Source organism: Hipposideros armiger, unplaced genomic scaffold, assembly GCF_001890085.2.
Source record: "Hipposideros armiger isolate ML-2016 unplaced genomic scaffold, ASM189008v1 scaffold_280, whole genome shotgun sequence".
Taxonomy (NCBI): Eukaryota; Metazoa; Chordata; class Mammalia; order Chiroptera; family Hipposideridae; genus Hipposideros; species Hipposideros armiger.
The window spans coordinates 269805-292637 of NW_017731630.1; the positions used below are offsets into that span (position 1 = coordinate 269805).

General features: G+C 62.2%; 1 protein-coding gene across 1 annotated transcript; it reads right to left on the minus strand.

Annotated features, from left to right (window-relative positions):
* Positions 1-6999: 6999 nt before the first annotated feature.
* RHPN1 (rhophilin Rho GTPase binding protein 1) lies at positions 7000-18220 on the minus strand. The gene is made up of 15 exons (XM_019657789.1): positions 18016-18220; positions 13524-13642; positions 12461-12589; positions 12247-12322; positions 11496-11573; positions 10922-11046; positions 10620-10786; positions 10212-10405; positions 9688-9844; positions 9498-9608; positions 8898-9092; positions 8371-8447; positions 8023-8169; positions 7722-7883; positions 7000-7353 (listed from the first exon to the last, which is right to left on the minus strand). The coding sequence occupies exons 1-15, from the start codon at positions 18094-18096 to the stop codon at positions 7189-7191; spliced, it is 1983 nt and encodes a 660-aa protein (XP_019513334.1). The 5' UTR covers positions 18097-18220; the 3' UTR covers positions 7000-7188.
* Positions 18221-22833: the final 4613 nt, after the last annotated feature.

Genomic DNA, 22833 nt, shown 5'->3' on the forward strand with positions numbered 1-22833 from the left:
ACAGCCTCGACCGTCTGGCTCCAGCAGGCTGGGTGAAGGGTGGACAGCTGGAGCCGTACCCTGAGCCCCCCGGCAGATTGCCTTGCTGGCCCACGCTACAGGGCTGGGGAGCTGGTGCTGTCCACCGCCTTGTGTGCTCATGGCTTGGGGCAAAGTCGCCCCTCTGGGCTGTGGCTCCCCACAGCAAACAGGTGGGAGGACCCGTGAGCGTGCCCCCTCCCAGCACCAGGGTTCCCTGTAGGTTGCCTCCTGAAACAAGTCCCAGGTAGCGGGATGGGAGGGCGGGGTGGGGGCCTCAGGGCCTGCAGGCTCCATCACTGCCCCAGCCCCCCTGGGCTCTGCCCTGCCCCAGGACCTGGGGCCCTGACCAGCATCCTCCACCCACATGCCAGGCCCCATGCCCAGGCCACGGCAGCATCTGCCCCAAACCCACCCCTGGGCTTCACCCCTGTCCACCTGGGCAGCCACCACCTGGCAGGACAGGACTTTAGGAGAGGCTCGGGAGACGTGTGGTGAATAAACGGGTGAAGGAATGACGTGAGAAGACACCCAGGGGAACTCAGGGTGGTGGCAACTTCGGGAGTGACAGCTTCAGGAAAGGGCCCACTTGGAAAATGTTGTATGGTGGGGCAAGGGCACAGGGACGCAGAGGGTCCAGAGAGGGACAAGGGACAGGCAGGGGCGGGAGTACAGGGCAGACAGACCAGAGGCCACGCAGCCGTGACTACAGCAGAGCTAGGCAAGGGGCCCCGGGGAGAGGGACCCAGCTCAGGAGAGCCACCAGGCCCCTCTGTCCCACCAGAGTCCAGGTCAGGGAGCGTCCCAGGAGGTGGGCATCAAGGTGACAGGAGGGGTGCTAGCCTTGCCTCCCCAAGAGCCATCAGGAGAGGGGCTGCTGCTGCAGCTGTCAGAGCAGCAGAGTCCTAAGGCAGGATTCCAGGGAGAGGGATTGGCCAATGTGATAAACAAGCGACCCAGCACCCCCACCCGTGCAGGCCCCTTGTCGGGCAAGGGGTCTCAGACAGCTGCTCTCGGGCCTGGCCTCTGCCTCACTGGACCAGTGCCTGCCAGGGCCCCCGGCCTTCTGCCGGCTTGACACATGCCCGTGTGACGTGGCAGAGCAAAGGGTCTTCACCCAGACCTTCCCAGGGTCCTGCAGCCCCACTGCCCCCGTTTGGTGGGACAGAGGGACAGCCATGCCCGCAACAGGCTGTCACCACAGCTGCTCTCTCCACGACTGCAGCCTCCCTTGTCACACACACAGCACCTACTCTGCCTCCACAGACAGCTGTCACCAGCAGCACTGACCCCTGGCCATGAACCCCCAGAGCCATGCTCTGCCACCACTGACCGCCTTCACCAACACCACCCCAGCCCCTCTGTCCACGCAGCCATAGACACACCACCGTTACCGAACACCACCAGTCAGCATGTCCCCACCCTGTCTACACAGCTGTCACTGTTTACACCAGCTTCACTACAATGTTCCTCACCCAAGTCTGTGGGGACCCGGGCCTGTGTGTTGGGGTAGCCGATGGCTGACTTGCAGGACAGTGTTCCAGGCTGCGGCCTCTGAGGGGCCTGGGATCAGGAGGCTGGATGCCCGGGTTGGGGGCGGCAGGTGTCACTCTCAGAAGTAAACACCGCGGGTAATGAATGGCCGGTGGGGAGGGGGCGGGGCATTTAACAGCCACTATCGGATTGTGCGGCTCAGCCTGTAACCGGCGCATTATGAAGGCTAATGGATTTTTGAGGCCAGATTGATTTTTCATTAATTTGGTAAAAATCTTTTTCCTCTCCCCTATAATTCTGTCTTAAAACGCTCCCCCTGACAGCTCGATAAGTCACTCTTGCCTTAATGCATGTCTGGCTCACCCATCCGGGGGCCGGGGGAGGGGCGGCTGCCAGTCATCCCCAGGCAAACACCACTATGCCTGGGCCCTCTCCCAGGGTGGGCCTGGCCGCCAGGACCCCTACTGGCCACAGGCTCCTGAGAAGATAGCACAGCCTCCAGGGCAGAGACAGCTGGAGACAACGGGGAAACTGAGGCAGGGAGCCCCCACTGCCAGAAGGGTGGCCTGCCTAGGCCTTCCTCCTGGTCAAGGCAGTGTGAGGCCTCCAACCCCAGAGGGTGCCAGCGGCCCAGGCCTCTGGTCCAGCGTCCTCCCACCAGCTCAGGGGCCCCTTGGGCCAGGGAGGTCCTACCCCCAGCATGGCCCCAGCTGCCCAACCAGCGGGGCCCTGCCCTCCTGGGCCCCACGCCCAGCCTGCAGCGAGCCCCCAACCCTCAGCAGCGCTGGCCTGGCTGGCCTGGTGGGGGGACTCAGAGCTGACCACTGTCTCCTCCTCCTCTCCCGTCCCCCCGTTTCCCTCTCCACCCCAGCAGCTCTGGCTTCTGCTCTGTGTAACATGGCCCTGCTCCCTCCTATCCCTCTGCATTCCTGCTGGAGAGCCCTCCCAGCCTTTCCTTGGGGTCTCCAGACTGGACCCCCTCCAGCCCCAGACCACACCAGCATCTCCCTGGGTGATGCCCCACGGTGCCTGCTGGCCCCTGGGCTGAGCCCACAGGAAGCAGCACTGGGGACCCATGGCCAGTCTGAGAGGGGGGTAAGATGCCCCACAGCCACACAGCCTCCTGGGGGCCAGCCACAGCAAGCCCTCGGGCTGAGGGAGGCCGGGCAGTAAGGCAGAGTGGGGCCTGAAATGCAGATGTTCAGGCCACTGTGGCTCACGGTGGCCCAGCCACGTACGTGCCTCAGAACCCAGGGGTGGGGTGGCCTTCCCAATATGGGGGTTTCCCTCAGGCAGCCGAGGCTGAGCCCAGCACTCTAGTTCAACCTGAGGCCCTGTCTGATTATGTCCATCTTGCAGAAGGACAAACGGAGGCCCAGACACACAGGGACTTGTGTGAGGTTGCTGTATTGGTTTCTTGTGGCTGTTCTAACAAATTGCCATAAACCTGGAGCCTTAAAACAACATCCTCTGCCAGAGCTGGAGGTGGGAAGTCTGAGACCAAGGCGGCTCCGGGGACCCTTCCTGTCCCTTCCAGAATGCAGGGGCTCCGGGCCTCCTGGGCTCACATCTCTGCTCTGTCTTCCCATGGCTGTCTCCTCTCCTGTCTCCTATAGTGACACATGCCAATGGATTTAGGGTCCAATGGTGTATCCAGGATGACCTCACTCCGAGGTCCTTAACTTAATTCCATCGCAAAGGCCCCTTTTCCAAACAAGGGCACATTTACAAGTTCCGGGTGTCCGAATCTTTCAGGGCCACCACTGAGCCCACGGCAGCCTGGCAGCAAGTCCAGCCGACAGCAGTTTCTCCAGCAAAGTCCCTGCCTCGGGCTCCCCATGCTCAGGCTCCTGCAGGAGGATGCCCCAATTCTCCAGCCACTGCCTGGTCTCCACCTTTCACCCAGACCCCTCAGCCAAGGCCGGCAGAACTCACCCGCCCAAGCGCTCCGGGTTGGGACTGATGCTTTTCCTACGTACCAGTTCCCACGCACCCCAAGGCCCTGGGGACCACCCTGCCTGGCCCCCAGGTGGCTGTGAAGTTTTGGGGCACTCCACCCCCTTCTCAGACTGGCTGTGGTCCCCAGTGCTGTCTCCTGTGAGTTCAGCCCAGGGGCTGGCATCTAGGGGTACGGAGGGTGGACTGAGGCTGCTGCACTGCGCTGGTGGGGCCTGGGCTGGGCAGCGGGAAAGGGGATGGGGACCTGGGGTTGGGGTTGAGGGAGTGAGGTGTGTGGGATGCAAGCCTGGAGGAGAGTGAATTGGAGGCGGCAGAAGGCAGAGGGAACCCCCGCCCCCTCCGGTGGCCCTCGCACCTGGCCCTCCGCCTCCGCGGGGCTGTCTTCCACCGCGCGCCTCTCCTCGCATTAATCTCTGCGCCCGGCTCACTGCTGACCCAAGCGAAACGGAGTTTGCCTTTTCCCCTCTCCGCAGTTTTCTGTTGGCAAAGCAAAAAAGATCGCAGCGCGCGCTCACCCCCGACCTCCCGGCCCAGGGGGGACCACTCTGGAAAACGCGTCGGCCCTGCGTGGGCCGCCGCGCTCTCCGGGGGTGCGCTAACCGGTGCGCAGGCGGCGGGCGCCGCGCAAGCACACACTGGCGACACCGGCTTGCCGTCCCCGGCTCCCGCCCGTGTACACTCTCGCGTCCGCGAGCTCAGCCCTGCGCTCTCCCGCATCCTCCACAGGCCCTGCTCTGCCTGGGCACTAGGGGGCGGGACAGCAGCTCCTGGGGCCACCTTCTCTCCGGACAGCACACGTGTAGGACACTCACACCAGCTCACAGAATCGGCCCCGTATTCATGGAGTGTGTGGATGCGCTGATGCAGTCCCTGCCCACAGCCCACGGCCCCTCTGTGACAGTGACAAACGGGGATGTGGCTGGGCCAGAAAATGGGGGGGGGGCAGGTCTGGGGAAGGTTGAGAAGGTGCCACCCAGGAACCGGGGGCACAGAGAGCACAGGTGGAGGGCAGGAGTGAGACTGGAGCTCCTGGTGTGGGGACCGCACATGGGAAGAGGCCAGAGTCCTCAACTCTCAGAGCACAGTGGGCAGGCCTGACATCATCACACACGCACGCCGCGAGCCCGCCCTGGTCAGGGCAGCCACTACCATTTGGGAAAGACCTCTGACCAGGTGAGCTCTCATGGGCACAACCCGCTGGCCCAGGCTGGACAGGCCTCCCCAGCACGCAGGGCAGCACCGACTGCACCCTGAACCACACTTGCTGAAGCAGGTTGGTGGTGGGGCTCACCCATGGTGCCAGCGCAAGGCCACTGCCCTCTCCTCGGAGTCCTGGCCCCCAGGGGGTGCAGGCGAAGCTGCTGGTTCTGCCAGGCCCAGAGCAGTGCGCTGGATTAGAGTCAGCCCACTGCCGATTCAGCGGAGGTGTGTGTGGGGGGCGGGTGTGAGGGGCAGGGGAGGGGCTGGGAGGGGCCTGCCAGGGAGTGCACCACAGGCTGTTTACAGTGGAGAGGTGTACGGACTTTGGGAAGAGCCCCCGCACCCCAACCAGCCTGGTGCAAGAGGCAGGCAGCAGCTCCTGCCCGCCCCCCCGCTGGGCTCCCCTGCCAGCCCCCAGGCTCCTCTTGGGTCTAGAGGGGCCGCAGGAGGTGAGGGAGTCACTGCGTCCTCCTGGACAGAACCTGCCAGCCCTGTCGTCCCCGATTAGCAGGTAATGGCCTCCTTGATGCACAGTTTTATTAATCCAATTAATAAGTGCTGAGGTGACCTTGGCGGGTTCTGCTGAGAGGGGCATTCTCCCAGGAGGGTCGGTGAGGGACACACCTGTACACCCCGGCCCCGGGCTCAGGCAGGCCAGGGAACCCTGCCCTTCCACCTCGGAAGGCTGCCCGCTCTTGCGCGGTCTCCCCAACATACTCATCACAGCCACTCACGCATTCACTCATCGCCTCCACTAACGTCCCCACTCACACACCCTCCCCCACTCACCCATGCCCACCCGAGGCCCTGACAATAGCACTAAAGGAGGGAGGCGGTGAACGCAGGCGCCAGGGCCCACGGGCTACTCCTGTCCGGGGACCCCACGCACAGCGGAGACAGGGGTGACACCTGGAGGGAGGAGGCGGCGGGCGGACTTGGCCGGCAGGGGTGCGTCTTTCCCAGCCTGGACCTACTGTCCGCCCCGCCCCGAATCCCGCCTCCTGCGGCCGCTTGAGCGGGCAGAGGCTGCCCCCTGGTGGCTACGCAGACCCGGGGCCAGCCGGGCGTCCAGACCCGATTCTCCTAGGCCTGCCGGCTGGCGCCCCCCCACGTGGCTTCTCCTGGGCCTGCCAACCCTGCGGCCCTTCTCACCCCTCCCTTTGGGCCCAGGTCCTGGGCCACCCTTTACGGGACACGGTCAGTGTGCCCGCCAATGGCCTGTGGGGCCGTCCCGCCGTGTATGCAGCTCGGGGACACTGAGGGCTCACAGACTGAGGAGCCCAGCAGGTGCCAGCAGGGGCGACGTGAGCAAGGCACCCTACAGGGCCCGGGGCGGGCTGGGGGTGTCCCTCAGTGCTGGCCCTGGTCGCAGGGGAATGAAATAGCCTCATGGCCATCTTCCCTAGAGCTGGAGCTGCCTCAGCGCCCAGGCGGTGGGACTCGGCCAGAATGAGGGCGAGGCAGGGACAGGGAGGGGGCGGGGCTGCTGGGCCTGGCTGGCTGGTTTGGGGGAACATCACGGACAAAGACCGGGCAGCAGGTGCAGGGCTGGCATGAGAGCTAAGCCCTTGATGCAAACGGAGGGCCATGTCAGGATGAGGGGTCCCTGTTCTGTGCACAGAGAGGGGCAGTAACAGGTGTTGCAGGAGCGGGACTTGTTGGGACCCTACCCCGAGGAACGGAGGTCAAGTGGGCACCTGGGGTTGCTATGTGAAGGAACAGGGCAAGGAGGCCTGGAAGCCAGGCAGGGAGCTGAGCCTCGTCCCGCCTGGCAGGCCGGTGGAAGGGTGCCTGGGAGGCCGGTGGAGGGGTGCCTGGGAGGCCGGTGGAGGGGTGCCTGGGAGGCCGGTGGAGGGGTGCCTGGCAGGCCGGTGGAGGGGTGCCTGGCAGGCCGGTTGGAGGGGTGCCTGGCAGGCCGGTTGGAGGGGTGCCTGGTGGGTGCCACTGTGTGCCAGCAGAAGCTTGGCTTGGGCAGACCATCTCTGAGGGAGGGTGTGGAGGGGTATGGCATGTTGGGGGGCAGGACGAGGAAGACAGGCCAGCTGGGGGAACCTCAGGAGCCTACCGAGGGGGCAGTGAGGATCCAGGCTGCAGGGACCCACTGCAGACCCGTCGCTCCAGCCTGCCCAAGCTCTCTGGGATGGCCACTTCAGGCTCCAAGACAAGCAGCTGGACACCCCCCTCCTGGCCTGGGAAGCTGCCCTCTGCAGGACGGGGCAGCCCAGAGGCAGCCTCCCGGCCCCCGGGACTCTGTGTCCAGGGTGACAGTGACACTTCTTGTGTGTGGGTGTAGTGCTGGCCCCCCGCACTGGCCTGAGACACACCTCATCCGACACGCTCTTTAATGGGCAGCTCGGGCACTGAGCTGAGCGGCAAACTGACCTGAAAGTCCTCTGGGGTGGGGAGGACACAGTGTCCCTGCTCCCAGCCAGCTGGAGCCTGTGCTGGGGCCCAGGAGTGTGGGGAGCCTGCCCCTCACTGGCTCCCTGGGCACCCAGAGGGTGAGGGCAGTGCAGCTCAGGGATGGGCGGCTGGGGACAACCCCCCTCCAGTCTTGTCCCTTTTGGCCTTGCGGCTCCAGCCAAGGAGGGGCCTGGGGCTGGCTGGCGCAGGCACTGAAGTCCCCCAGCCACACTCCTTCTGATTCCTCAGAAGCCCCCGCAGGGCTGGCCGGCGGTCCCCCTGAAGTCAGGACAGAGACACATAGGGGTCAGCACCCCGGCCTGGCCCACCTGTGGCCAGCCTGGTGAGTGTGAGGGGAGGGGGCGGGTAGTGTGTTGGAGGCATGTCAGGGGTGCCGTGCTGGGTGGGTGAAGGCCGTGGGACCAAGCTCCAGGGGCAGCACCTCTGCCCGGAGCCTCTGGGTGTGTGGGCACACGGAGGCCCACTGAGGGGCAGGGAGTGGCCACTGGGTGAAGCCGCCCCACTGAGGGTCACAGCACCCCTTCCCAAAGCCCTCACAGCATCTGGGGATGTTGGGGCCTGGAAGACCAGGGCCAAGGCGGGACAAGGGAGCCGAGGACCACCCTCCCAGGGCCCCCCGGGCTCACTGTGCTGGGCGGCTCAGCACTGGGCAGCAGCGTCACCACCTGCAGGCTCACGCCCTCATCACCCACGCTCTTCAGCTGGGCCACCACCTCGGCGTGCTTCCACCACTTGCATGGCTGCCCGTTCACTGACACGATATAGTCGCCCTCCTGTAGGCCGGCTGCCTGCGGGGAGATGGGGATGGTCCGAAGCCCCTCCTAGACACCCTCCAGCCTCTGCCCACAGGTCCCGTCTCCCCCTACATGCTAAGCCTCCTGCACTCAGCCAGAGACTTGGCCCTGGAGGCAGGACAGGGGCCCTTACCGCAGCGTGGCCCCCCGGAATGACGGCAGCAATGAGGACTGGCGAGTCTCCCCGCAGTGTGAAGCCAAAGCCACCCTCCCCTCGGGTCACGTGGACGGGCCCCACCAGTCGCCAGCGGTTCTTGGCTGAGAACACAGACAGGGGCCCCTGGGGGCCGGCACAGGTCAGAGGCCTGGCTGGGCAGTTCTCTTGGAGGAGCCCCTGCCTGTAACACCCCCACCCCAAAGTCTGCATCCTGGGGCAGAAACCAATGAGGTGCCAGGCAGAGCTGGGCCACCATGCTGGGCCTGTCTGGGGTCTCGCCCGGGGCAATGAAAATGAAGGGCCCAGGAAGGAAGGGGTGCTCACCAGCCGGTGGAAGATATCAGCCACCTTCACCCGGGAGAAGCTGGGTGCCCTGACCTCCAGCCTCCGGTGTGTCTTAGCTGAAAGGGTAAAGGTGAAGGGGGGGCAGGGCTAAGCCCAAAGCTCATGGGCCCCCAGGCTCCTGGGACACAGCCCAGATGTGCTCGGCTACAGCAGTGTGGTGACACCTGCCCTTCTTGGATATCCAGAGCCTGGCTGCACCCCCCACTCCCACCCCAGAGGGAGGAGCCCCAGGTGGTTCCTGCTGCAGGAGCTCAGGTGCTGAGTGACTGGTCTGCAGGCACCTGTCTCCCAGGCTGCAGCCCCCTGTCCCCACCCCAGGGCAGGAATCCGGTGTGTGGATGGGACACAGGAGCAACGGGCATGCAGTGTGGGCTTCCCTGGGCTCCCTGCTCCTCCTCTCAGGTCTCCAGCCCCGTGGGTTGTGGAAAGTGATTGCGCCTGTCATATCAGCTGCAGGGGTCTCAGTCCACCACCCTCCCTCTGTCCCGAGAGGCCTGGCTGCTCACGCTGGATGTCCGGGGCCTCGGTGGCCTCAAAGAAATCGTCCTCGAGGTCCAGCTCCGAGTATCTGGTCAGCGAGCGCCGCAGTGCCTGGCCCAACACAGCCTGCAGGAGGTCCAGCCTGCGCAGGGCTCGGCCCACGGCGTGCAGCCGCAGCGCCTCCTCCTGCCCCAGGATGGCACGCTTCAGGTGGGCCTTGCCTGCATGGGCACAGCCGGCACACGCTGTCACACGCAGCCCACTTGGCCCTTCCAGGCTGGGCCCCAGCTCCCCCCACCTCCAGATGCAACAAGAGGGCTTCTGAGTTCATCCTGAGGGTCCACTGGCTGGTCCAGGAGGGCTGCCAGGCGTGGGCAGCTGGGCCAGGGAAAAGCCTCCCATGTGTGCCCCCACCTGCCCAGAAGGCTGCCAGAGCTGCTCGGGCCCCTGCTCTGGCCGTCACCCACCAGATGGGGGCATCCAGGAGGCATCTGGATGCCTCCACCTGCCAGGTGGCTACCCCACCTGCCAGCCTTGGGACAGCAGGTGTGCCCAGAAGAGGCGACTTGTGAATAACGTTGAACGATGGTGGGTGGGCCATTTAGCACCCTCCTCCAGCTGCTCACCTAGCTTCCTGCGCTCCTCACGCTCCTGTGGCAGCATGGGGCCGCGGGGCTCAGATGGGGGCAGGGGCCTGAGGAACACCTGCTCCAGTGCCAGGAGCTCTGCCTCAGCCTCTGGGGGTCAGAGAAGGCTGTGAGTCCCTCCGCACCAGGGCCTCTGCCGGCACACAGGCTCAAGGGGCGGGGCACTCACGGGGGCTGTCACAGAGGGCCACGGCCGCGTGGTAGTGGGCCAGGGCACGGAAGTGCTTGGCCTTGACGTGCACCAATGTGGTCCAGGGGAAGGGCACATAGCTGCACACGGGAGGCTGGGTCATGGTCTGGTGCACCAGCTCATACTGGGCTGCCACCTGCAGGCACACAGAGCAGGACCATGGGGCCTCCTGAAGGACTCCAAGACAAACCCAGCCAGGCCCCGCCCTGGGACCCTGCCCCACACCCTAAGCTGCGCCCCATGACTGCCTCATGGTCTGTGCCCCCAGTTCCTGCTCTGATTGGCGCTGTCCTTGAGGCGGGGCCCACAGGGACCAGGACAACAGCTGGATTGTGGAACAATAGGAGATACGGCCACTGCGCACACACACACAGTCCAGACACTGGCCACCTCTGCCCCCAGCTCTGCCCGTTGGCCCCAGCCTAAGCCCCTGGTCCAGGCACTCCTGCCCACTGAACCACTGGAGCTTGGCCAGGACCAGACTAGGGGCTCCCTGTCCTCACCTGGGCGGCCTCCTGAGCCAGGCGCAGCTGGGCCACACAGTCACGGGGCGCCGCAGGGGATGGTAGCAAAAGGCCCTCGAAGACACACTCCTGGGCCTGGGCGGTCATGAGCTGCTCCAGCATGGACAGTGAGGCGGGGCTCATGTCCGGGCTGGGCGCGCGGGAGAATTTATCCCTCAGGAGGCTGAAGGCCCCTACAAAGGGTGTGCTCAGGGCGGGTGTGGAAGGGCTGCCCCACACCCGTCAGCACCCCTGTGCCTAGAGGGCCCTCAGGCTTAGCCCCTGGCATGGGAGGGGGACGTCCTACCCACCCCCCAGCTCCAGCCCCAGAGAACAGCTGGCATCTGGAACAGGCAGACAAATGCACCCTGCCTGTGGCCATGGGTCTGGGGTCTGGGCTACCCTCACCAGCAGCCCTCTGGAAGGACTCTGCAGCTCGGCTGGTGCCCGCGGGGCAGCTGCGGTCCTGGCGCGCCCCGATCTGGGTGTGGAGGGCTCCGATGTTGAAGAGCACGCTGCCCTTCTCGAAGGCCAGCGCCCGCTGCTGGGCCGGGACCCCCGTGAGTGAGTCATACCTGCGGGGTTGGGGAGGGCTGAGTGGGGTTCCAAGGCAACAAGCCAGAGTCTCAGACATGGGGCGTGGACAGGGGAGGCCACTGCCCCCGGGAGGATGGCGGGGCCCAGGGCACCCTGCTCGCCTAGACCCCTACCACTGGAAGAGCAGCCCCAGGCTCCGGGCAGGGGTGACGAAGCGTGCGTCCAGGAGGCAGAGCTGGTTGTAGTAAGCTGTGAGCAGCTCCAGGCCCGACTCACTCCGGCTGGGGGTCCGCATGGCCTGTGGGGCAGCAACCTGCTGGACCCACCGCACAGCACGCACACCACCCTGGGAGCCCCTCAGATATCACAGCCCCATGGGAGCACCCCAGGGTCGAGAGTGGACAGGGTCACACTGGGGACCATCTGCCGTCCCTGGGCTGTCATGGGCCATGCATGCCACCCCAGGACGCTGTGGAGGGCACATGAGAGGGAGAGCTCTGGGGCAAGAGGTCCAGGCAGGGTCTCTGGGGAGGGGCAGGCACGGGGCAGCCATTCCAAAGGGCCAGCAGCACCCCACACGCACAGTATGCGTGTGTACCCACTGTCCCCAAAACTGCCCCAAAGTGGGGACTCCTGCAGTGTGAATATCTACACTGAGCTCCATTTTTCTGTTCCTGACTCCAGGTTGGGGCGGGGTGGACTCCAGGGCCGGCAGGTGGGCGTGACAGGTGGGCAGGGCCAGCCCACCTGCCGCAGGTCTGTCAGCTCCCTGATTTCCGTCTCATAGGAGGCGCCGTCCTCTCCAAAGTGTCCAGAGATCAGCTCCTGATTGGGGGGAGGGGGTGGGGGTACATGCGCTGGCCTTCCCTGGAGTCCCCAGCCCACAGTGGGGACAGGCCCTGGCCCCCCGAGAGGGACTGATGCGGGTCCCACCTCTGGCCCTGGGGATCGATCCCCCACCACCCCAGATGTGGGCCGAGAGACTCAGGGCTGTTTCTACTCTAATTCCCTTATGAGCCACGTGGGACAGGTGCTGTGTGCCATCTGACAGATGAGGACACTGAGGCACCTGTCCGCCGGGCCGTGGGGCAGTGGCAAGCCGCCAACCCCCCCCCCCCACAGCCTGGTCCTGAGCCCCCACGAGGACCCTGGGAACCAGCGGGTTTTCACAATACAGGTTCCGATTGGAGCAGGCCGCCCCCAGCCAACGGGACCCTCAGAGTGAGAGTGCGAGGACCCCATAGCCACCTTGGGGCTTTCAGCAGGGTGCCCAGCTCTGCCACACCCTCCCCAGGGTGGACTCTTCAAAGCCCACCCAGTGAGAATCCCCCAGAGCCTGGGAGGCTGGCCTTCCTCAGGTCAGACCCTTTCTCCCTCTGGGCCTCGGTTTCCTCATCTGTTCAATAAGACGGCTGGACTAGGAAGCCTCCAAGATCCCCTCAGCCCCCAGGGCAAGGCCAGGCCCCTGCGGCCCCAGGGCTCACAGGCCAGCGCTCACCTTCAGGGCGGCGGACCAATCCAGCTCCTTGGTCTCCTTCAGCCCCAGGGGGATCATGGGGACAGTGGTACCTTCCCTAGAACCAGAAACATTGAGTCCAGGCTTCAAGGCTGTCCCCTATGGCCATGGAGCCCACCCCCTACCCTGCCTGCTTGTGTCCTGTGTCCCGAGGCACACGCACCTCCACATGCACCTCTCCCGCACGCACACACACCTCTCAGGCACGTCCGCGTCCACGCTGCAGTTGAGTTCCTCCAGTTCCTCCTTCAGCAGCTGCAGGCTGGAGTTGACGTAGCTCAGCTCCAGGGCCACCGTCTCCCTGACCCTGGCATTGCTGGTGGCTCTGGGGAGGCCAGGCTGAGGTGAAGCTCTAGCCCTGCAGGTGGGCCACATGCCCCCGGGGCACGCCGCAGCCACGCCCAGCCCCAGGGGCCACCAGAGGGGACCTTGCCCTTCTCCTGAGTCCCTGAGGTTCATGTAGACCCCCATCGATGTGTGCATATCCCGGTTCTGGCCCAGGCTGTGCCCTCTGACAGCTCTCCCTCCCCAGGGCTCAGGCTGTGCCCTCCGCAGACACTCCACACCAACTCCCTGGACGGGTGGGGTCAGACCCTCCCTTTGCCTGCATCTAGGTGGAGGGCAGAAGGGCCATGGGTTCTTAGGAAGGCCAGGCTGGGGACAGGGATGAGGGAGACAGGGAGGCTGGGCTGCTAAGGAAAAGGAGGGGCTCTTTCGGTCCAGCAGAGCCTCGTCCTGGCGCCCCGGCTGGCTGTGTGCTCACTGGCCGTGGCTCGGGCCATCACCCATACAGTGGGCTCAGGGAGGTGTGTGTGAAGGTCAGAGCACACACGCAGCTCACATGCTCTAAGGGAGAGGGGCCTCCTCAGTCTGGAGGAGGGACACTGGTCACCTGCTACACCTCAGCCTAAGCAGTGCTGCTTCTAAGAAGCCTCCACTGGTCACCACAGGCATATGAGAGGCTCCCACATCGCGCACAGGCACGAACACCCCCTCCAGCTCTGCTCCAGCCCAGCATGGAACCCGGCTGGCCGTGAGCAGACCACTGCCAGTAAGGTCTACCAGGTGGGGGCCTGGGTTGTCTGTGAGGCCTCGGCTGAGGGCCCCAGAACCCAGCGGGAGCCTGCTGGCCACGGTCACCTGCTCACGTGTCCCTCTCCCAGACTGGACCACGAGGGCAGGCACCACGCGGTCACCACCTTGCCCCATTACCCGGCGTGGGCCTGGCTCTCGGAAGTTCCCAGGCGGCCGGCACTCACCTGTAGAGGTTCTCGGCCCCCGTCCGCATCCGCAGCTCCTTGTTGATCTGCTGGTGGATCCGGGCCCTGTGGCTCTGCAGGCGGCCACACGGTGTTTGTGCCGCCAGGGTGTCACAGCCCTGTGGAGAGGCCGCAGGTCACGGGCCGGGCCGCCCCTGTGAGCGGCGGCGGCCCTGAAGTTGGACCAGGGTACTCTCACCTGTGGGGACCACCCGGCTGGGGTGCACAAGCACGGAGTCTGGGCAAAGCGGGTGACGCCAGGAAGGAGGGAAGTGGGGCGTTGTCAGGCCAGGAGGGACATGGCGGGTGGGGGACATGCTGGGGCTGGGGCCCCAGGAGGAAGCTGGGTGGGTTCTGTGGGGCCCAGAGGCACGGTGATGGGAGCCCCGGATAGGGGCGGCCAGCTGCTCCTCACACGTCCTTCTGCGTTTTGGAGTTTCGCTCTGGAGCCCCCAGGACCCACCCCACTCACACAGCTCTTCTAGTACAGTTACGCCTGGGCGGGGATGGGGTGAGGGTGCACCCAGGGGCCTGCACATGCTGGAGGCTGGCTCTCCGGCCCACCGCTTCCTGCAGCGCTTGGCCCACGCTGACTCTGCGCTGGGCTCTGTCCCAGTTGGCTGCTGACTTGTGGGGACCCTTTGGCAAATGCCCAAACCACAGGCCCGGGGTCACTCAGCTCACAGGCAGCAGGCCAGGCCTCCTGGCTGCCCACTGACCACCTCAGCAGCAGCTCCTCACCACATGTGGGCAATCACGCCAGCCTGCCCGTGTTTCGGAGCCCCAGGTTAAAGCAGCGATAGGCGTGTTCCTGGCTGTGGTGATGGGGTGGGTGACCAGAGGCTCCGGCCAGGGAGGGTGAGAGGCTTCTGCAGTAGCTGGTGAGGGAGTCGGAGTGGGAAAGGCTTTCAGGGCCCCAGCTGGGACCACCATGTCCCCGCTTAGCCACTTAGGGAATTCCCGTCTGGCTCCACCAGCCCACAAGTCAGGAAGGACTTCTCAGAATGTACCTCCCCTCATCAATGTCCCCACAAGCGTTCACCTGGCGCCTGGACAGAGTGGGGATGGGGACACTGCCTCACGGGACGCTGCCCCAATGGCATGGATGGGAGGAAGGTTTTTTTCACGCAGAGCTGACCTCGGCCTCCTGCAGTGGTTCCTGTCCTCCGCATATCTGAGGAGCCAGCTTATTTTCCTTGGTACGCCCCTCACCGTCACACAGGGCAGTTACAGACCCTCTGGGGGCTCTAGCTTGTCCCAGCCCCTCATAGGGGACTCCCTAAAGAAGGCTTCACACCCATGGCTGGCACACGGCGACCTTGGATGGCTTCTCCTCCAGATTCCAGTGTTCTCAAGAGAGGTCAATCAGGGGAGACTTCTTGTAGAAGGAGGCACTCTTCTGGGGCTTGAGGACAGGAGGCTGCCAAGTGATCCTTAGGTAACTGGGGAGAAGGGTCTTGTCCCCACTGAACAACAGAGGACGCCCTGCTGTGGGACCCTGGCAGGCCTCATCTGTAGGTGGTAGAGGGGCTGGTTTCAGGGCGGCACCAGGAGGGAACGAGACAGAGCACATCTCTCCTCCCTGCACTCTGCTGGCTCGGTGTCTGTCTTCCTGCTGGCCTGAGCCTCTGCTCTGAGGCGCCCCCCATGCTCACTCTGTGCAGGAGGGGATGAGTCGAGGACGTGGGCAGTCTCCCTTCCAGGCTGAGAATCTGGGGAGGCAGGGGCAGGCCACAGTCAAAGTTACATCGCTCTCCTCCGAAGGTCTGACTGCAAACCTCCAGCAGGCTCCCAGGTTCTGGGTGAGCAGCCATGGCTGTCTGCTCCGGGAGGGGGTGGTCCTGCGCTGGGCAGAGGCCACCGGCTCAGCAGCGCTGCCCTCACTAACACGGTTCATTTGGTTTCCGGTGTTGAGTGCTCCCGGAGAGACGAGTCGGGAGTGGGGAGAGCCACAGCCTCCCAGCTGGGTCCACTCTGTGCAGCCCTCCTCATGGCCTCTTGACCCCAGTGTTCCATCTAGGAGACCAGGTTGCTGGAGTGACCTGGGTGGAGAGGCGTGGCAGCGAGCAACGCCTGCTGTCCCCACTGGGTGATGCTGGGCCCGTGGTGAGTGCATCTCCCCGCAGGGAGGGGCACAGACGTGGTAATCACATTCGCTGGTGGCACAATTTCCCCCACCCGGAAACCCAGCCTGGGTGGGAAGGGGTGGAGAACGGAAAGGTGACCCCCCACACCCTCACTGTTGCGGCTCTGGCTGCCTGGAAGCCCCAGGCCAATGGCCCCCAGCGGCTCAGGAGGAAACGGCATGGGCGGCGGCCAGACTGGGAAAGTGGGGAGATGGTTACGCCAGCACAGGCCAGGGACAAACAGCAAGGGCCCCACACCCTCCCCAAGCTTCCCTGGCTTCTGTCGGTTCCCAGGGAGAGGCCCCCATGCCTGGCAGGCCAGCTTCCTCCTCTCAGAGCCCCCGGCTCTGCCTGCCAGCACCCACCAGCCTGAGGGACCCCTCCCCGCCCCTCCCACAATCTCACCTGAACACAGAGGAACTGGATGCCCCCGGAAGGTGGAAGCCCAGCCCCCTCTGCCCCCTCTAACCTCTGCCACCTCTGCCACTCCGCCAAACTGCTGCCAGGACACAGGGGCTCCAACCACACATGTGCTAGGTAGACCACAGATCGGGCCCTCAGGCCAGCCAAGTGACACCACCCTGCCCTTTCTGATAGTCACTTAGGCACTGCTGGCTCCTGGCCACTTTCAGGCAGGCCCCACTCCCAGAGCCCCTTCTAAGTGGGCTGAGCTGCTCTTCCGTGCTAGCAAGCCCCGACTGCACACCAGGGCCAGATGGGTGCCCACTGGACACCCACTCATTACTGTTGGGGCGGAGACACATCACCCACACTGGTCCACAGGGGCCTTGGACCCCGGCGTGGCTTTCACGGGAATGGTTAACCAACTGGTCCTGCCCTGGCTCTGAGCATTATAGCCAGTATAGGGGCCAGCCTCACTCCAGCCCAGTGGCAGGGGTCAGGTTAGGCTTTCCAGGTGGCAAGAACCACCTGGGAAACAGAACAAAGGAGCATGCGAGGGTGTGCAGAGTGTCACTCAGGGCAGTGCAGGGCTGGGGTCCATGCCCCACCCACCAGCTCCCAGCACAGGGACACAAATCAGGATGATGGCTGGAAACAGTATCTGCCCCCTTCCCAGGGTGGTAGCTGGGCAGAGCTCCTGAAAGTGTCCACTGGGCCCTCTGCAACAGCTTGTGTGAGCAACCCTCCAAACATTCTGCCCAAAACAACACATGCTCTCTCCAAAGGCCACCTGCAGGCCTGGCTGCCCTGCAAGGAAGTGAGTTCACAGAGGGCAGGCAACAGGCCTTCTCTCTCTCCAGTCCCACTCTGAGGGACCACGGGCCACCATGTCCCCTCACATACCAGCTGCAGCACCTGGCGTCTCTTGAGGGTGAGCAGGGAGGAGCCTTCCCTTTCAGGGGTCTGGTCAGCATCACATGGCCAGTAACCTGGAGTCCATGTCCCAAGTGACACCCCACTACTCCTCCCTGAAGGCCTGGGCCCCAGGCACAAAAGCTGAATAGAGCAGCTGGGTCCACTGTGCAGTCTGACATGGGCGAGGGAAGGGGGGTGAGGCAGCATTGCAGCGCAGGTGCCACCACTGCTTGGTGGAACCAAACTGAATGCCCCTGGGGGCATGGACGCCCAAAGCCTGGTGTGAACACTGAGGCAGCCTCGATGTGACCCACAGGGGACACAGGGCCTCTGAGCTACAGAGGGAGGCGGCCAGAGCACCCCCTTTCCCAGACAACAGACTCCTAAGGTCTCCACCCCCAACACCCTTCCAGAGCTTCCCCAGTCCTCCTGGAAATGGTCCATAGTCCACAGTCAGCGCCGGGGATTAGGGACTTCACAACGGGGTAAAGGTGTGGGTAAGTGACAAAGGATAAACTCTCCAGCTGTGAAACCCTCCAGCCATTTCCTGCACCTCAGAGCCTTCTCTCGCCTGCAGCTCAAAGTTTCACCAACTACAGAGCTGAGTGCCCAGGGCAAAGCTGCACAGCCCTGGGGAGCGGGAGGGAAAAGCCGGGAAAGGAGGAGTGACAGGCGCAGAAACACCGTCGAGAGCCCCGACGGTCACAGCCCAGAGCCCAACACGTACCAGAGAAGGGACCCCTGAGCGTCGAGAAAACTGTGAGCTGGACTCGCGCTCCCCCGACTCCTGGGCCGCACAGGAGGGGACTGCAGCCTCTTCCACGCAAGTGACCCCGAGAGAGGAGCTAGCACAGGCAGGCAACGCGGGCTCCGGCCCTCCGCCGAGCCTCAGTTTCCCCAGTGGTACGCCCAGTTTGCCTCCTGGGGCGAGCAAAGTGTGGGAGGGGACCCCCGGGAGTCTGGCATTGCTTTCGGACGGGAGAAGCAACGCTGGCCCCGCAGCCCTGTGCCGGAGGCTCGGGGCGCCCGGGCCCCGCAGGCGCGCCCACCTTGCGGACGCTGCCAGCCGCCTGTAGCTGTGCGCGCTCCTCACCAGCACCTGGGCCGTCCCGCCGGTCCTCGGGGATCATCGTCGCCCGCCTCTGGGGCCGCGCCCGCCTGGAAGCCGACGCCCGCGCAGGTCCCTCCCAGGCGCCGCGCTGGGTCCCGCACTGTCCCTCTGCTCCCGGGTGGCGCGCCGAGTCCGGCGGAGGGGCGTTGCGCCCAGCGCCGAGCGTGCGAAACTTGCCGCTGCCCAGTCGGTGGCAGCGGCGACTCCGCCCGCAGAGTCCTGGGGGAATGCGGTCACCCCTGGCAACCGCCTGGCCCGACGCGGAGCGGCAGGCGCGGGGCCCCGAAATACGCATGCGCCGGAGGCCGCGCGGCGTTCGCCAAAGTTAGGGAAAAAGGAAAAAACAACGCGAAACGCGAAACTCCCAAACAGTGCCAAGTCCAGACCGCCTTGGCGCGCCTCCGCGCGCAGCTCCCGGTGCGGACTCCACGTTTGCGGCCGCGAAGTTCTTTTCCATCCCCCGGCAACAGGGACCCTCCAAGGGGCTCGTCCAAAAATGTTCACAATGGGGTTTTTTAACGGTTTTGTTAGAGCGACCGCTGGTGCGAGCTGTTAAACAATGCCCGCTTTTTTCTCTTGTCTCGGAGACCCAGGCTCCTGCCTGACCCCAGTCCCGGTGCCGTCTGCACGGCCCGTCGTCCTGCCCCCCGGAACCCGCCTCCCCAACCTGCTTCCAGAATCGTCTGACTTCCACGACCCGCTTCTAGAACCGACTTGCCTCCGGGACCAGCCTGCCCGCAGAACGGGCCCGTCCCCAGAGCCTGCGCTCCCTGCAGGGCTGCCTCCATCCTGGTCCTTTCCTAACGTCTCTGTTTGTGGTGACTCTGGAACCCACTCAGATTTGCCGTGGGGCTCACCTCACCTAAGCACACACCCTTCCTAGAGGCAGGAACACCAGAGCATCAGCAGTAATCGAAGCCCATCTTTTATCCAATTCCTCTCAAGTTCCAGCCTCGCCACCCTAACCCCCCCTCCCCCCCGACTGTCCATCCCCCGTGGTCACTGCCGTGTTTTGGTGCTGAGCCGGGTCTGGTTCTCCCCCCACGCGCACAACTGATCCTGCCTTTCCCCAGAGCTAAATCCTGTGAGCTAAGCTCCTCGGCCTGCCCTGACCATCTGCAACAACAACAAAGTAGGATGGTTAACTCAGGAAAAATAAAAAACGGTACAGGAAATAAAAAAGTAATCGCAGAAGAGTTCCTGACTTAGCTGTGTGTTTCTTTTGCATCGCCATAATAACGTGATCAAGATGTTCTGGCATCTTGACTCCAGGACAGACAGAACATGGTTCAGTTAGGAGGAGGGGGAGGTGAGGCGGAGGTTGGCCGTGGAAGTGGGGGGAGAAAGACGCTGAGCCTTCATCCTCCGAAGGCTAAGTCAACAGATGGGGCCTAAATTAGAAAACAAAATTCCATAAGCAGAAGCATGTTATTCAGAATTGTGGAATTCAATAACAAGTCATCAGCTCAAGAGTTATTGAGGGGGCGGCCCTGGAGAGGGATAGGGGGGCTCTGGGGGGACAGGGGACCCTGGCAGAGGCAGCTGTTCTGCTAAACAGGTCTGGTGAGACTATGCACCTTTAATAGCAATGAGATCCCAAAATTTGCTTTTTTAAATTATTTTTCTCCCAAAGCTTTTTTATTATAAAGTTTATTGGGGTGATAATTATTAGTCAAGTTATATAGATTTCAGGTGTACAGTTCTGTAATACATTATCTATATATCACATTGTGTGTTCAACACCCAGAGTCAGTTCTCTTTCTATCACCATGTATTTGATCCCCAAAGTTTGTTTTTTAAAGAGGGGATGTCTAGAAATTGATAACAAAACATTCCAAAAGGAAACATAACCATTTGGAAGTGAAAAGGTATTTCTCAATAAGGCTCAAATTAAAAGAAAGTTAAAAGACAAACAGCACATTACCTAAAAAGTAAGTAGTATAGAAAGTAGATAACAGTATATGAAATATAAGGAATAAACCAAAGGAAATTCTGTAAACTCAGGTGAGTTTCTTGCTAAAATAGATATAAAATAATTAATTAAATCAAAAGTAAGTAGGAGGAAACTACTAAAGATTAAAAGCTAACATCAATCACATAGCAAACAAAGTTGAGTGTTTGGGGGGAAAAAAGGTTGATAAATCCGTGAGAGGCCCAATAGGGAAAAAAGAGATTGTGTCAGCTAGGACCCGCCTCTGCCCGCCTGAGATTGGGGAGCAGTGCCTTAGCTGGACTAGTGACATGTTTATTGTTTCCCCCGTGCCCCCATTCAGAGGTGGACAGTGGAGGCTGGGGTGTGGCCATAGGGACGGACATCCACACCCGGCTGGCCGTGTGACTTCAGCCTCACAACAGAGCTGGGGTTATCCGTCCTCTGGGCGCGTTCTGTGTTCCAGGGAGGAAAAGAGGAAAGCTACATCGAGGTAGAAAGCAAGACACTCCCAGATGCCCTCAGAACTTTGTCCCGGGGCCACACGTGGCTGCAGGGGAGGCAGGAATGTGTTGCTCCAGCTGGCACATTGCTGGGTTCTGTCCATCAGGAGGGGGAGAATGGGTTTGGGTTGGCCACAGCAGTGGCTACGTCAGAGCGAAACACAATACACCACGTTAGGACAGCAAAAAGCAAGAACCAAGCCCCGGGGAGTTTTGCAAACTGCGAGAAAACATTATGGAAGTTAACTGGAAGGCCTAGAGAAAACGGATGATTCTGTACCAAAACATAAATGATCGAAGTTAGCCCAAGGAAAGAGAGAAAAAACAAGACCAGGCCAATATCCACAGAATAAACTGCCGAGAGGGCATCGGACTCGCAGTCACACAGCCAGTCCTTCTGATCTGCAGAGAACGGGGGTGAGAAGGGCGGCAGTGTCCTGACCTGAAATGCCACATGTAATGAGATGACACTCCCTTCACTCGGGGTCAAGTTCACCCATGCACAGGTGGCAGACTGCTGTTCTCTGGGCCTATCCACTTGCCCCGCCCCTGAAGTCACCACTCCAGGGAAGGAAGGCTGTTCTCAGCCCCAGAAGGTGTAAACCAGTGGTGCATAACCAGAGGGCGCTGGAACCGTGTGTGTGTGTGTGGGGGGGGGCTGTGTGTCAGGGCTGGGACGATGTCAGGGCATACCTACACAGTCGTGGTGCCCCCCCACCTCCCCCCCCGCCCCGCAATGCCAGAAGGTCACAGCCATCCGTACCAGTCTCCTTGGTCCCGGTCCCTTTGCCAATGATCAATCTATACCCATGGGCTTAGGATTCAGCTTTAGCCAGTTGGGCAAGAGGGTGGTCTTCAGGGGGCTCCCGGGAGAGTCACACAGGAGACCGTGTCCCCCCTGCCCGGGACACTGTCATGACAGGGCGAGGCCCCACAGACTGCACAGCTGTCTCGCCTGTGACTACAGGGGAAGCCACAGACATCCTGAGGGTGGCAGGGAACGCTGGCTCTGCTCCCCTGACTTCTGTTTGGTGAGATGACAAATCTTTCTATCTCAGCCACTTGGAGGTGGGCTTTGTGATATTCGAAGCCCGTGTCCCACATGAAGACTCTCCTCAGCAGGGTCAGGGGAAGGCTGACCTGACAACAGTGGGACGCCCTTGTGTGAGATGTCAGACAGGCAGACCTATGAAGGGGTGATGGCGTGCAGTGCGGACAAGGACGCAGGAAAGCGGGCCATCCACGGCGTGAAGACATAAACCCTGTTAGAAAAGTCATCTGAAAGAAGCCATTAAAATCTAAAATACACATGCCCTCAGCTGCAGGGAATGTGCTTTGAAAAATCAAGCCTTCTGAAGTAAAAATGTCAGAATGAACACAAAACAAAACAAAACAAAATAAAAACCTGGCTACAACCTCAATGACCCCTAACAGAGGTCTGGGCAATAATACAATGGCCTTTCCATGCTTTGGGTTATAATGAGGTTATTTTAGAATTAGAGCTTCATGCAAGGGTCTAAAACAAAGTCCATGTGATATTGTGAAGTGAATAAAACAAACTGCAGAATAACATGCATGTGAAAAAAGTCCCAAGTTGATCTTTAAAAAAGAAAGACATGGGAGAAAACCCCAAATGTGCCTGTCTGTGTGGTTCCCAGAAGCGCAAGTCAGCTGGCCAGCTGCATGTGCCGTCTCGTCCGGCTTCCTCTGGCCCATGGGTTGGGGGGAAGGCTGCCTTCTTTACACACTTCTGTGCTATTGGACTCATCACAGCAAAAGTGCACTCCTGCGCTCTGAAGTTAAAAAAAATAGAATGAAAGCAAGAGGATGGGAAGTAAGGCAGTGGAAGAGAATTCTGGTGGGAAAAGGCAGACAAATGGACAGTAGCGGAAGGGGGACGGAAGTCAGCAGAGGGACTTTCCACAGATAGGAGGCGGAAGTGCTGAGGGTCCGCCTGACACCTCACTGATCCGTGTTTTGCAATAGCCTGATATTCCCTCAATGAGAGCGTGCACGTGCAGATTCTCGAATTGGGAGGAAACGCGGGCTCCTTTCTGAGTCTCAGATGAAGGCTGGCTGTCCCCAGATTCACTGACTTGCCCAAGACCCAACGGCCTAGCCGTGAGAGCGCCTGCTGCACACACCAGCAGGGACTGCCTATGGGGAGTGCCAGAAGTGAACCAAAAATGCCACCAGGAGGAGGTGGTCTAGATAGAGAAATATGGAGAAAGCAGCTGATTCTAGAAAATTCCCACCAGGTCTGGATTCTGCCACTTTGATGAAGGAGGTGCTGAAGAATTTGGGTTTGGGGTCTTTGGGTTCA